Source organism: Dipodomys spectabilis, unplaced genomic scaffold (assembly GCF_019054845.1).
Source record: "Dipodomys spectabilis isolate Male_0828 unplaced genomic scaffold, ASM1905484v1 ptg000107l, whole genome shotgun sequence".
Taxonomy (NCBI): domain Eukaryota; kingdom Metazoa; phylum Chordata; class Mammalia; order Rodentia; family Heteromyidae; genus Dipodomys; species Dipodomys spectabilis.
In genome coordinates, this window is record NW_024870784.1 from 8,039,224 (window position 1) to 8,052,467 (window position 13,244).

The window sequence follows — 13,244 nt, forward strand, 5'->3', positions numbered from 1 at the left end:
CCCCAGAGAGCTCTGTCCATCGGTCCGTGGGCTCCAGCTCCAGGCGGTGCAGTCCACTTTAAACTGCCTGCCACAGGAACCAAACGTGACAATTCTGTTCTGAACAGCCGGAGCCTCCCATTGGTAAAACCCAGCTGCTTCTCTGCGGCTCTGTCCCAGCCTTCTGCACAACCTCTTTAACCCTTTCCTAGTCATCCGGTAATGCGTACACGTTTCCACCCCAAATGTGTGATCTTAGAGACCAAAAGTGGAAAGGAACCGAAGAGGCTGCTGGCCAACGGTGGCCGTGGCCAGGTAGCACCAGGAGTCTGGGGAAACACCGAGGAGATGGACGCGCCTGTGGATTTATGGTTATCTCCTCACCCCTGACGTCGGGGAAGACACCGATGTGTCTGCTCAAAAGAGGTTCAGGGGTTGGAGATGTGGCTCAGCGGCGGAGCGCGGGGACGGGGTTCGAGTCCCGATCCTGAACCATGGGGAAGGCAGGTCTAGCGGGCCGCACCAGCACTGGCTGCTGTGCGGGTTTCTCCGGGGGCCCGGCTGGGGCAGGGTCCCTTCCTGGCCCGGTCAGGGGTGCGGCGGGGTCGGGGGTGCGGTGGGGTCCGTGTGTGTGTGTGGTCCGGGTGTGTGTATGGGGGGTCCGGGGGTGCGGCGGGTCCGGGGGTGCTGCGGGGTCCGGGAGGAGTCCGGGGGTGCGGCGGAGTTGGGGGTGCGGCGGGGTCCCGGGGTGCGGCGGGGTCCGGGTGTGTGTATGGGGGGTCCGGGGGTGCGGCGGGGTCCGGGTGTGTGTATGGGGGGTCCGGGGGTGCGGCGGGGTCCGGGTATGTGTGTGGGTCCGGGTGTGTGTATGGGGGGTCCGGGGGTGCGGCGGGGTCCGGGTATGTGTGTGGGTCCGGGTGTGTGTATGGGGGGTCCGGGGATGCGGCGGGGTCCGGGTGTGTGTGGGTCCGGGGGTGTGTATGGGGGGTCCGGGGGTGCGGCGGGGTCCGGGTGTGTGTGGGTCCGGGGGTGTGTATGGGGGGTCCGGGGATGCGGCGGGGTCCGGGTGTGTGTGGGTCCGGGGGTGTGTATGGGGGGTCCGGGGGTGCGGCGGGTCCGGGGGTGCGGCGGGTCCAGGGGTCCGGCGGGTCCGGGGGTGCGGGGGGGTCCGGGTGTCCGGCGGGTCCGGGGGTGCGGCAGGTCCGGGGGTGCGGGGGGGTCCGGGTGTCCGGCGGGTCCGGGGGTGCGGGGGTGCGTCGGGTCCGGCGGGTCCGGGGGTACAGGGGTCCGGGGGTGCGTCGGGTCCGGCGGGTCCGGGGGTACAGGGGTCCGGGGGTGCGGCGGGTCCGGGGGTGCAGCGGGTCCGGGGGTGCGGGGGTCCGGCGGGTCCGGGGGTGCGGGGGTGCAGCGGGTCCGGGGGTGCGGGGGTCCGGCGGGTCCGGGGGTGCGGGGGTGCGGCGGGTCCGGGGGTCCGGGGGTGCGGCGGGTCCGGGGGTGCGGGAGTCCGGGGGTGCGGCGGGTCCAGGGGTCCGGGGGTCCGGGGGTGCGGCGGGTCCGGGGGTGCGGCGGGTCCGGGGGTGCGGGGGTCCGGCGGGTCCAGGGGTCCGGGGGTCCGGCGGGTCCGGGGGTGCGGGGGTCCGGCGGGTCCGGCGGTGCGGCGGGTCCGGGGGTCCGGCGGGTCCGGGGGTGCGGGGGTCCGGCGGGTGCGGGGGTCCGGCGGGTCCGGGGGTCCGGGGGTCCGGGGGTGCGGCGGGTCCGGGGGTGCGGCGGGTCCGGGGGTGCGGGGGTGCGGCGGGTCCGGGGGTGCGGGGGTGCGGCGGGTCCGGGGGTCCGGGGGTGCGGCGGGTCCGGGGGTCCGGCGGGTCCGGGGGTGCGGGGGTCCGGCGGGTCCGGGGGTCCGGCGGGTCCGGGGGTCCGGGGGTCCGGCGGGTCCGGGGGTCCGGCGGGTCCGGGGGTCCGGCGGGTCCGGCGGGTCCGGGGGTCCGGCGGGTCCGGGGGTCCGGCGGGTCCGGGGGTGCGGCGGGTCCGGGGGTCCGGCGGGTCCGGGGGTGCGGGGGTGCGGGGGTCCGGCGGGTCCGGGGGTGCGGCGGGTCCGGGGGTCCGGCGGGTCCGGGGGTGCGGGGGTCCGGCGGGTCCGGGGCGCGTGCCGGGCCGCGCGGCCGCCCGTCCTCCCCGCGGTGCCCGCCGCCTCCCCGGCCTGGGCACGCCGTCGCCGGTCCCCCGCGGCCCAGGGCAGGGGTGGCCTCGGCCCGAGGACCCGGATGGGACCCCGACCCTGAGGCCCGGGCGGGGGGCGCGTCCGCGGCGGCGGGGCCCCGGGGAGATGGGGCGGCCCCGGCCCGCCCCGCCGCGCCCCGCACCCCGGCCCGACCGTTGGCGCGGCCCCGCCGCCCGCCCGGCCCCGCCCGCGTGTCCCCGCGTCCCCGCGTCCCCGCCGCCCCGCGCGCCGGCGGAACTGTGGGATCGCCGCGCACAGGAAGTGGCGGCGGCGGCGCGGCCGAGGGCGGCGGGCGGCGGGCGGGCGGGGGCCGGGATGGGGGCCGCGGGCGGCGGGCGCCGCACTCGCTGAGCCCCGACGCAGGGCCGGGCCGGGCCCAGCGGACCGCGCGGCCGGGCGGACGGACGCGGGCGGCGGCGGCAGGTGAGCGGGGCCGGCCGCCTCCGGGGCCCGCGGGGCCCGCGCCGCGCCGGGCCGGGCCGGGGCCTCCGGGCCGAGGCGCCCCGCGGGGGTCCCGGGCCGCCCGCGCCGCCGACCGGGCCGCGGGCGCAGCTTCTGCCCGGAGACCCGAGCGCGGCGGCGGGGCCGGGCCGGCCGGGCGCGGGGTGACTTTGAGACCGGAGGCCACCGCGGATCCCCGCGTCTCGGCGGCTGACGCCCGCCCCGCGGGGCGCTGTCCACCGGCGCGGGCGCGGGGCGCGGGGCGCGGGGGGGGGGGGCGCGGGGCGCGGGGGGGGGGGGGCGCGGGGCGCGGGAGGGGGGGGCGCGGGGGGGGGGCGGCGGGGACGCGGACGGTTTCCTAAACTCCTGAGAAGTTTGGTGGAGCAGGGAGCGGGGGGAAGGGGCTGTGCTGTGGGAGGGCTGTCCAGACCCGGGCCTCCCCTCCCTCCTCCCCCTCCTCCCCTCTCCCCTCCCTCCTCCTCCCTCCCCTCCCTCATCCCCCTCCTCCTGCCCTCATCCTCCCCTCCCTCCCCTCCTCCCCCTCCTCCCCTCCCTCATCCCCCTCCTCCTGCCTTCCTCCTCCCCCTCCTCCTCCCTCCCCTCCCTCCCCTCCCTCCTCCCCCTCCTCCTGCCCTCCTCCTCCTCCCCCTCCTCCCCTCCCTCCCCTCCCTCCTCCCCCTCCTCCTCCCCCTCCTCCTCCCCTCCCTCCCCTCCTCCCCCTCCTCCTCCCTCCCCTCCTCCCCCCCTCCTCCCCCTCCTCCCTCTCCCTCTCCTTGTAGAATATTACCACTTGTCTAAGAGAATTCTTGAGCAAGGGGGTTCTCTTTCCTAGGGAACATGACGATCTTGGGACCAGGGGAAATGTGGGCCACCGGCCGCGGGACGGCCTGGAATGGGAAGGAAAAGCCACCTCCGGGGCTGGGCCCTGGTCCTGGGTCAGGGCGGCCCGGGTCGGGCACAGCCCGGGAGGGAGGAGGCAGCCCAGGGGACCCTGCTTTCTAGTCTGATCACTTACCTTTGTAACTCCAGGCCCCCCCCCCCCCCCCAGCCTGGGCATCAGCCTTCAACAGCACGGTGCACTCTAGAAGGTCTTTGTGATTACATCGTTTCAGAGAGCAGTTATATATGATGAGGTCCAGGCACCAGCAAGGGCATCTTCCGGTCTTGTATACTGTTGTTTTGTTTTGATTTGTCAGTGGCGGGGCTTGAATTCAGGGCCTGGGCGCTGTCCCTGAGCTTGTTTGCGCCCAGCGAGTGCTCTACCATGTGAGTCACAGCGCCACTTCTGCACTTTGAATGGTTAATTGAAGATAAAAGTCTCCTTTCCTGTCCAGGCTGGCTTTGAACCCTGATCCTCAGATCTCAGCCTCCTGAGTAGCTAGGATGACAGGCGTGAGCCACCAGCGCCCGGCAGGCCTTGTCTGTTTCTGAGCAAGCGCCACAGGCCTGCTGTCTGCCTGCCGGTGCTAGGCCTTCCTGGGCTTCTCGCACGTTGTAGGTGTGTCTCTGGCACTGGCCAGAATAACTGCTGGAATTGGACTCAGGGCAAATATAGTCTGGGGAAGAAAGCTGAAGAGGGTGCTGGGTTGGGGAGGCCCCTGTGGCCTGGGCCTGCTGCCCCAGCCCAGCGGATGCCCTGCGTCAGCCTGTGCCACGCGCTGGGAAACAAGGAGAAAGTAACTGGTCAATTTTGGAAGTTAGGAAAGAAGAGCCACCAAATGCGAGTGCCCCAGGCCGTTTGCTCCAGGCCTGGCTGCTTCTGTGTCCAGCGCCGCGGTGACCTCGCGGCCGGCCAGAGCGCAGGCTGTGCGGTGTATGCGTGTCACCTCGGAGCGCGGAGCTTGGGCCCTGCGAAAACAGGGCCAGAGGAAACAGGGCTTGTGGCTTGCCCGAGATTAGGTTGCAAATTGGCCAGAGGGTCGCCCGGCTCCTCAGGCTTGTCCGTGGCCTCAGAGTCTGTAAACGTAGTGTCGGTAGGGAACACTGAATCCCTTTCACGCTCCAGAGGAGCGAGAACCAAGCTGTGCGGGAGAGGCCGCCCTTCGCTGTGTGCTGGGAGGAGAGGGAAGGAGGGGGCCTCATGGGGTGACAGGACAATGCTGGATGCTGGGCGCAGCCCCGTGGGCCCTGGAAAGCGGCTGCCCGGCTGCCCCGGCTCCATGCACGGGGAGGCTCGTGCTGGGCCGCCGCTCCAGCCCCGCCGGCCCTCCTCCTCACCTGTGGTCTTGCTTGGACTCTGCAGTGCTGACTCGGGGCCACGGCGAGGGCCCCCGATCCTCCCCTGCTCCCCTCCCCGACCCCGTGCCCCCGGTCCTCCCCTCTTTGGCCAAGTGGCTGGTGGGGAGTGAGCACACTGGCATGACCAGCCACGGCTGGCCGTCCCTGCCCTGCAGACTTGTGCATGCCCCATGTCAGTGGCGTGGCCTGCCTCTCCCCGGGGGTTCTGTTCCTGCAGGGCTGTCCAGACGTCTCGTGAGGTTTTACTTTTGGTTACTTGAAGAATGTGAGGGTCTTGAAGGATTTCCAAGATGTAAAACAGAGCCACTCTGGTGCCATTTCCAAAGTTCCTTTCGTGGTACCTTTGAGGCGGATTCTGAGGCGTTCTGCCTTCTAAGCAGACGTGTCCCTGCGCACCTTTGGACGGCGTTGCTTGGTTAGCGTTTGCTGGGCTATGATGGTCCATGTCAAGTCACGTGTGGGCCACACATTCCGAACCTGGCTCTGGGGAGGGGGGCGGTGGTCCTTCAGAGCCGGCCTCGGTGACTGGCCGTGAGGAGACGCGGGCACTGTCCCTGCCTGCCACGTCTTCTGCCTGTGGACGAAGAGCTGTGGACAGGATACACTTCAGGAGCCACACTTGTCATTCCGGCTGCCACAGGCAGAGGGTGCCCCGGAGGCTGGAGTTCGGTGTCACTTAGGATGGACCGCCACGCACAGGGAGCGCGGTGACAAGCATCGTCCGTGGAGATTGTCTCTGGTCCCTTTTGAAAGTGTGGGGATTCATAATAAATGGAGGAGCAGCGAGTTACAACCCGAGCAGCGGTCAAAAGTTGCTCACCGCTGCTCTGGCTCCAACGCTCTAGTGGCCGCTTCCCTGCACACCCAGCCCGGCAGGGCGCCACGCAAGCTACTGCCACCCAGCCAGGGAGCACTGTGCTCCTCTTGCTTGCTGAACCCAGGGTTTTATGAGTTTCTGCTGATATTGCTTCTGCCCTGAAGCGCTGAGACAGCGTGCAGTGACTGTACTTCGCGTTTGCTGTGGGTGCTGGGCCTTGAACCCTTTGCTCAAGCATCGTGCTCTCCCGCTTGAGCCACACCCCCGCTCCTAGCTAGGATTGTAGGCCTGAGCTGCTGGCACCTGACTCAGCGGTTGGACCTCTAGGATGTGTCCTACCCACACGCTATTTTGCTGAATCCTCAAGACAACCACTTGGGCGTGGTGCTGCCCCCTGGTGGGTGGAGGCTCGGGCTGGGTTGCTTTGCTCCAGAATGTAGCTTTGGGTCTGATTGAACCCAAAGCGGTTATCTTTCCTCCCTCCCTCCCTCCCTCCCTCCCTCCCTCCCTCCCTACCTCCTTCCCTCCCTCCCTCCTTTCCTTCCTTCCTTTTTTTTTGTGGGTCGTGGGACTTGAACTCTGGGCCTGGGAGCTGTCCCTCAGCTCTTCAGCTCAAGGCTAGCGCTCTACCACTTGAGCCACAGCGCCACTTCCGGCTTTCTTCTTTTTGCTTATGTGGTGTTAAGGAATCGAACCCAGGGCCTCAGGCATGCAAGGCAAGCGCTCTACCACTGAGCCACCTTCCCAGCCCCAGGCCCAAGACTTTTGAAAGCAGAAGAAAAGAGGTAGAAGGTACAAAGCAGTGGGCTAGCCTGGAGCTGGATGAGACCTGCACAGCATCTAACAAGTGCTCCAGAGCCTGAGAGCCAGGGTGGTTCTTTTAGAGAAAGGAGGGGAGGGTCTGTGCGTGGGATGCCCATTCGGAGACGCGGGGCGGCCTGGCACGGGCGCTTCACCCAGCACCAGGCAGGGGCACAGCTCAGGCACTGGGCACAGCCGCAAAGGCTGTGGGAGCCACGGTGCTGCTTCCAGACCTAAGCAACCCGGTCGCAGCTCACCTGGAGACCGCGGCGAAGGCGTCGTGTGTTTGTGGACTATCAGGAGTTACTAGCTGGACACAGGTGGCTCAAGCATATAAGCATAGCAACTCTTTGGGTTTCTGTGTGTATATGAAGCTTGATTGGATGTTGGGCCTTCACAGAGATGTGGACCATCTTAAAGTTTAGGACACTTGCATGGTTCAGCAGTAGCTAGCTCTTTAATTCTCCCCAAAGTGTGTGTGTGTGTGTGTGTGTGTGTGTATAATACGATTTAAACTCAGGGCCTCAAACTCTTGCTTGGCTTTTTCTTTCTCTTTTTCTTTTTCTTTTCTTTCTTCCTTTTTTTTTTTTGTTGGTCGTGGGGCCTGAACTCAGCCTGGGCGCTGTCCCTCAGCTCTTCAGCTCAAGGCTAGTGCTCTACCACTTGAGCCACAGCGTCACTTCCGGCTTTTTCTGCTTATGTGGTGCTGAGGAATCGAACCCAGGGCCTCATGAATGCAAGGCAAGTGCTCTACCCCTGAGCCACCTTCCCAGCCCCTTGCTTGGCTTTTTCTGTTCAAAGCTGGTACCCTGTCACTAAAGTCACACTTCCACTTCTTGTTTTTTGATGGTTAATTGGAGATAGGAGTCTCATAGACTTTCCTGCCTGGGTTGGCTTTGAATCATGACCCTCAGATCTCAGCCTCCTGAGTAGGTAGGATTGCAGGCATGAGCCACTAGGCTCTGGCTTCTTGTAGAAGTTTTTTTTGTTTTGTTGTGTTTTGTTTTTGTTTTTGTCGGTCGTAGGCCCTGAACTCTGGGCCTGGGCGCTGTCCCTCAGCTCTTCAGCTCAAGGCTAGCACTCTACCACTTGAGCCGAAGCACCACTTCCAGCTTTTTCTGCATATGTGGTGCTGAGGAATTGAACCCAGGGCCTCATGCATGCAAGGCAAACACTCTACCACTGCGCCACCTTCCCAGCCCACTTTGGAGCACCAAAATCTGTGCTTCTGGCAGGGTCAGCTGTGTCAGTGTTTTTCCATTGTGTGTTTTAATACCCCACAAACTATCTTAATCTGTGTGCTCTTTCTTCCTGGGTGCCCTTACTATTTTTGTTGCTTTCGCAAATGTTATTTTTCTAAATTGCCTTTTTTTTTTTTTTTGTCAGTTGTGGGGTTTGAACTCAGGGCCTGGGAGCTGTCCCTGAATTTTGTTGCTCAAAGCTAGTGCTTTACCACTGTGAACCACAGCTCCACTTCTGGCTTTCTGGTGGTTAATTAAGAGTCTCTGGACTTTCCTGCCTGAGCTGACCTCACACTGCACTCCTCAGCTCTCAGCCTCCTGAGTAGCTAGGATTACAGGTGTGAGCCACCGGTGGCTGGCTTTTGCACAGTACTGGTGTTAGGAGTACAGCTGGCTCGAGTTGATACAGCTGGCACTCTTCGGATCTTTCCCTGTCATCTGTAGGTTTGGGATCTTCTGTGTCGTCGTTCTCACATCCGGCATGGTGACGGCTCTCTGTGGCTTGTTTCCCCCCCTTCGCCGGGCAGGCTGGCACAGTGTGCGGTGGACGCCGGCTAGGACACCCATGCCCAGCCCTGTTTTGAGCAGATGCCCTTGCAGTCACTGTGATTAGTTCTCAGTCTTCCAGGGCTCCTTCTCAGAACAAAGGAGGTTTTAGTGGGAAATGGAAGTAAAGCAAAATTCAGGAGAGGTGAATAAAACCTGAGCCGCAAAATGAGCCCTGGGCGCTGCTGGCCTTTCCTCCCAGCCGCCGCGCGCGCGTGCGCGTGCATGCATGCGCGCTTGCCCTCTGTCCCACAAAGCTGCCGGCGGCCGTGCCAGACGGGGCGCTGCTCTGCTGCACGCTCCCCGGAGCCCGGGGCTGCAGCGCTGGGGCCCCGGGGGCCCTCCAGGCAGGTTTCCCATAAATGCAAGAACAGGTGATGGTTTGTCATGTCCTCACCCACAGCACCGTGCTCTAGGGCTTCAGTGACCTACAGGCATCTTCAGGCCATAGATATTATCTAAGAAGAGTCTAGAAGGATACAATTCATAAGTTGGAAATTGCACACCATTCTGGGTACTATGATGAAGTCGTACACAGTCCTGCTCTCTCCCATCTGGGAGAGGAACCTTCCCATTGTCCAGTGTGTCCATGCCGTCGGCACTGTCCAGCTGTGAATAGGTGGCACTCAGCTTGTCAGCCTGGCGTGGTGTGGTGCCCTGCTTGTCAGGCTAGCAGTTGTCTGCGTGGTGTCCTGGTGTGAGGCTGTCGGTTGTCCACGTGGTGCTCTGTTGTCAGGCTGTTGGTTGTCCCTGTGGTACCTTGCTTGTCAGCCTGGTGATTGTCTAGGTGGTACCCGGCCAGTCAGGCTGGTGATGAGGGCGAGTAGCAGGTGACTGGAGGCTACACGTGGTCGGCTGGGTGTCGGGCTCTCGGCGCTGGTCTGGATGGATCATGGCGGCGTGGTCGGCTGGGTGTCTGAGTTCTCGGCGCTGGTCTGGATGGATCATGGCGGCGTGGTCGGCTGGGTGTCGGGCTCTCGGCGCTGGTCTGGATGGATCATGGCGGCGTGGTCGGCTGGGTGTCTGGGCTCTCGGCGCTGGTCTGGATGGATCATGGCGGCGTGGTCGGCTGGGTGTCTGAGTTCTCGGCGCCGTGTCTGGATGGATCATGGTGGCGTGGTCGGCTGGGTGTCGGGCTCTCGGCGCCGGGTCTGGATGGATCATGGCGGCGTGGTCGGCTGGGTGTCTGGGCTCTCGGTGCCGTGTCTGGATGGATCATGGCGGCGTGGTCGGCTGGGTGTCGGGCTCTCGGCGCCGTGTCTGGATGGATCATGGCGGCGTGGTCGGCTGGGTGTCTGGGCTCTCGGCGCCGTGTCTGGATGGATCATGGCGGCGTGGTCGGCTGGGTGTCGGGCTCTCGGCGCCGTGTCTGGATGGATCATGGCGGCGTGGTCGGCTGGGTGTCAGGGCTCTCGGCGCTGGTCTGGATGGATCATGGCAGCATGGTCAGCTGGGTGTCGGGCTCTCGGCGCCGTGTCTGGATGGATCATGGCGGCGTGGTCGGCTGGGTGTCGGGCTCTCGGCACCGTGTCTGGATGGATCATGGCGGCGTGGTCGGCTGGGTGTCGGGCTCTCGGTGCCGTGTCTGGATGGATCATGGCGGCGTGGTCGGCTGGGTGTCTGGGCTCTTGGCGCCGGGTCTGGATGGATCATGGCGGCGTGGTCGGCTAGGTGTCAGGGCTCTCGGCGCTGGTCTGGATGGTCATGGCGGCGTGGTCGGCATACTTCTTCCCTTCTCACTGGAGTCTCAGCTTCCTGTGTGTTCTTCCCAGGCTGCTGAGAGTCAGAGGTCCTGTGCGCCACAGTGGCACACGTGGGCTGAAGCAGGCGCTCAGACCGTGGGCTGCCTGGGGTCAACCTGTTCGGGGGCGCACCCTGAGCAGGATGGCAGCGACAACCCCAGCTCTGACCTTCCAGGGCTAGCTCTGGAACTGGACATGGGGCCGTGCTGCCTCCGGTGCCCTGAGCCCTCCTCTGCCCCCGTGGCCCTTCCTGCCCGCCCCATGGTGCCTGAGTGCGGAGGCGCTTCCCAGCCCCGCGCCTTCTCGCTCACACCTGAGCTGGGGCCACCCTACGTCAGCCCTGTCCTGGGGCTTCTGGAAGGCTACAGAAACAGCACGGTAGCGCTGGCTCCCCGGCAGTCTACACCTCGTGCCCATGTCTCAGCAGTAGAGTGCCCCAGGCCCCTGCGTGGATCCTGGAGGCCGAGCACAGGTGCTCGGCGAGGCTGGGAGCCGCATGTGTGGTGGGGAGGAGCGGCAGGGCAGCGGGGCTCGGCCTGCTCCCGGGCGCCTGGAGGACCCGGGCGGTTCCTCGTGCTAGGAGGCGAAGCAGGTGAGGACATGAGGGCCTGTGCTGGCTGTTCTGCGCCGGAAGGGGGCGGGAGGCTTTGAGGCTGAAGCAGAATCCAGGGCGAGAGTCCTGCAGCTGCAGCAGGAGGTCCTGCACTCCAGATAAGATGGGAGTGAGGTTTGGCTGAGAATGGCTCCGGGATGGGGTTTCCATGATTCTGGGGAGGGTCCCTTGGGAGGGTGGCCCAAGGGCCATGAGAGCCACTGTGAATTACTAGAACAAGGCAGATTCCATCGCCTCGTCCATGCCCCTGCCCGGCTCACCCCATGCTGCCCTCCCGTGGCTGCAGAGCGGGCTCCGGAGCGCGTGGGGGCTGTCTGGCTCCGTGGCCGCCTCGCCCACCCCTCCTCATCCTCCCGCCGGTGCCGGTGCCGGTGCCGTGCGGGCGGATCGGGTCATGCCTTTTGGATAAACGAGCTTGGATAACCAGCTCAGTGACCCCGGAGGAGCGGATGTCATTTTCTGCTCGGTGGCGTGTGTCACCTTGTAGTTGTGGGCGGCTGGCACAGCCAGGCCTTCCTGGACCTGTGGCTTGGCTCACGGCTCGGGAGCCTCTCGTGACACCGTTGCCTTCCCTGGGGCCTGGGTGGCCGGCGGCCGGGCAGGAGCTGTGCTCCGGCTCCCCGTCCCGGGGCGAGGAGCTCCTTGTGCGGTCCCGCTCTGTGCAGGGCCTGGGCTCCCCGAGCCCCCAACCCCTGTGAGTTAGCAGTCACGCCCTGCCGGCCCAGCCCCGGCGGGGTTGCCCTGGGACCAGGTGACCCCAAGCCAAGGGGGTCTCCGCTTCCTTCTCACCGCCAGCTCCGGAGCAGATCTGGGCCAGGTCTGAGCCCCCTCAGCAGTCCAGTGGGGAAGCCGGCCCTGCGGCCATTCTGTATGACTTGGGGAAATTTGCGTGGAGGCTGGCTACTGCAGGACAGACATGGTGAGTGTCCAGGTGAAGGGCCAGTCCTGGGGCTTGAACTCAGGGCTTGAGCGCTGTCCCTGAGCTGCTTTTGTTCAAGGCCACAGTTTCCTTTCCAGCCTTTTCTGTGATTCATTGGAGCTAAGAACTTCATGGACTTTTGTGTCCTGCTGGCTTTGAACCGGGCTCCTTGCATCTCAGCCTCCTGAGTCTCTAGTATTGCTGGTGTGAGCCGCCGGCGCCTGGCAGCTCTGATCTTCTGGTGGAGTTGAGGGATGCGGGCAGCTCCCCTGGGATCTTCTAAGCGTCTTCAGTGTCTCTGACAGTTGGGTCTAGCTCCTGTGTCACATCCATTTTCATCTTCTGTTGCTTAGGCTTTCAATTAAGCTTTTTATTAGGGTAATTGAGCTCTTCACAGCTTCCATCTCTTCATGAATTCAACTCTCAAATCCCACATTGTCTTCTTTCATTCATGTGTGCTTTCTTGTCTGTCTGCCTTCTCTTGGTATTCATCTAGTCTCTCTTACTTCGTTGAGTATTTCTCTGAATACTGCTTTGATCTTTCTTCCTTTTTGTTTTCATCTGAGGTCTTCGTTGTGCTATCACTGGTTTGTTTGTTTGTTTTGTCGGTCGTGGGGCTTGAACTCTGGGCCTGGGCGCTGTCCCTCAGCTCTTCAGCTCAAGGCCAGCGCTCTACCGTTTGAGCCACAGCGCCACTTCCAGTTTTCTAGTGGTTCATTGGAGATAAGAGTCTCACGGACTTTCCTTGCCCGGGCTGGCTTTGAACCATGATCCTTCGATCTCAGCCTCCTGCGTAGCTAGGATGACAGGCGTGAGCTGCCGGTGCCCGGCAGTCTGTCACACTATTTTCACACTGATACTCAAGTAGTTGTGATACATTCTCCAATCTGAGTAATCTTAACTACTTATCGTTTTCTGGACAGGCTTGCTACGCAGGGGTGGTCCTGTCACAGCGCAGGGAGCAGCAGCGCGGTTAGGACGTGCCGGGCTGGTACACCGGGCCGTGCTGTCAGGCCCGGCCCGTCTGCGCCGCCGCTCTGCCAGGCTTTGCTTTGTCCATGTGGCGAAGGAGGTTGGTGAAGCAAGCTCTCATGCTCCTGTGGGCTGATCTGCACGTTTCTTCTAGTGCTTTCTGCTTTTAAGTCTGCATTGTCTAAAATTCGTTCAGCGCTGCCCCTGCCCCTCAGCTCTGTGCATCGTTATGTTGTAGGGGTGTCCTCATTAATTAACTAACCAATTTATTTTATGAACCAATACACTTATCCATTGAACAAATTAATAACTTTAATCAATAGGTTAGTAAGTTAATTGTTTTAATTAATAGATTATTTTACACATTGATAAACGATTAGTTTATCAAGTTTATTATTAGTTTATCAAGCTTATCAAGGAGGTAAGATTTCATTATTCCATTTCTACATGTTTACAAAATATGCTAATCAGTTTCACCCCCTCTATCCACGCCACTCTCCTTTCTTCTTCCAACGATAATTTGAACGGGTTTCACTTTTCTATTAGCAAACGATGCGAACGATCGTTGTGGCCATCTTCACCCTCTTTCCCCGTCTCTGCTACCCCACCTTCCTGAGTGAGCCCCGGCTGCCTGAGAGCCTCCCCCCTCCCCCCTCCCTGAGAGCCTCCCCCCTCCCCCCTCCCTGAGAGCCTCCCCCCCTCCCTGAGAGCCTCCCC

The 13,244-nt window shown here is 63.5% G+C and overlaps 2 protein-coding genes across 2 annotated transcripts in view; one reads left to right on the forward strand and one right to left on the reverse strand.

Annotated features, from left to right (window-relative positions):
* Agpat3 (1-acylglycerol-3-phosphate O-acyltransferase 3) overlaps positions 1 to 13,244 on the forward strand; it is an 86,380-nt gene that overhangs the window by 8,295 nt on the left and 64,841 nt on the right. The window lies entirely within an intron of this gene.
* On the reverse strand, positions 489 to 9,229 carry LOC122114212 (basic proline-rich protein-like). The gene is made up of 5 exons (XM_042687210.1): positions 9,076 to 9,229; positions 5,354 to 5,464; positions 4,528 to 4,690; positions 4,374 to 4,486; positions 489 to 2,254 (listed from the first exon to the last, which is right to left on the reverse strand). Exons 1-5 carry the CDS (start codon positions 9,227 to 9,229, stop codon positions 489 to 491), a joined length of 2,307 nt encoding a protein of 768 aa, XP_042543144.1.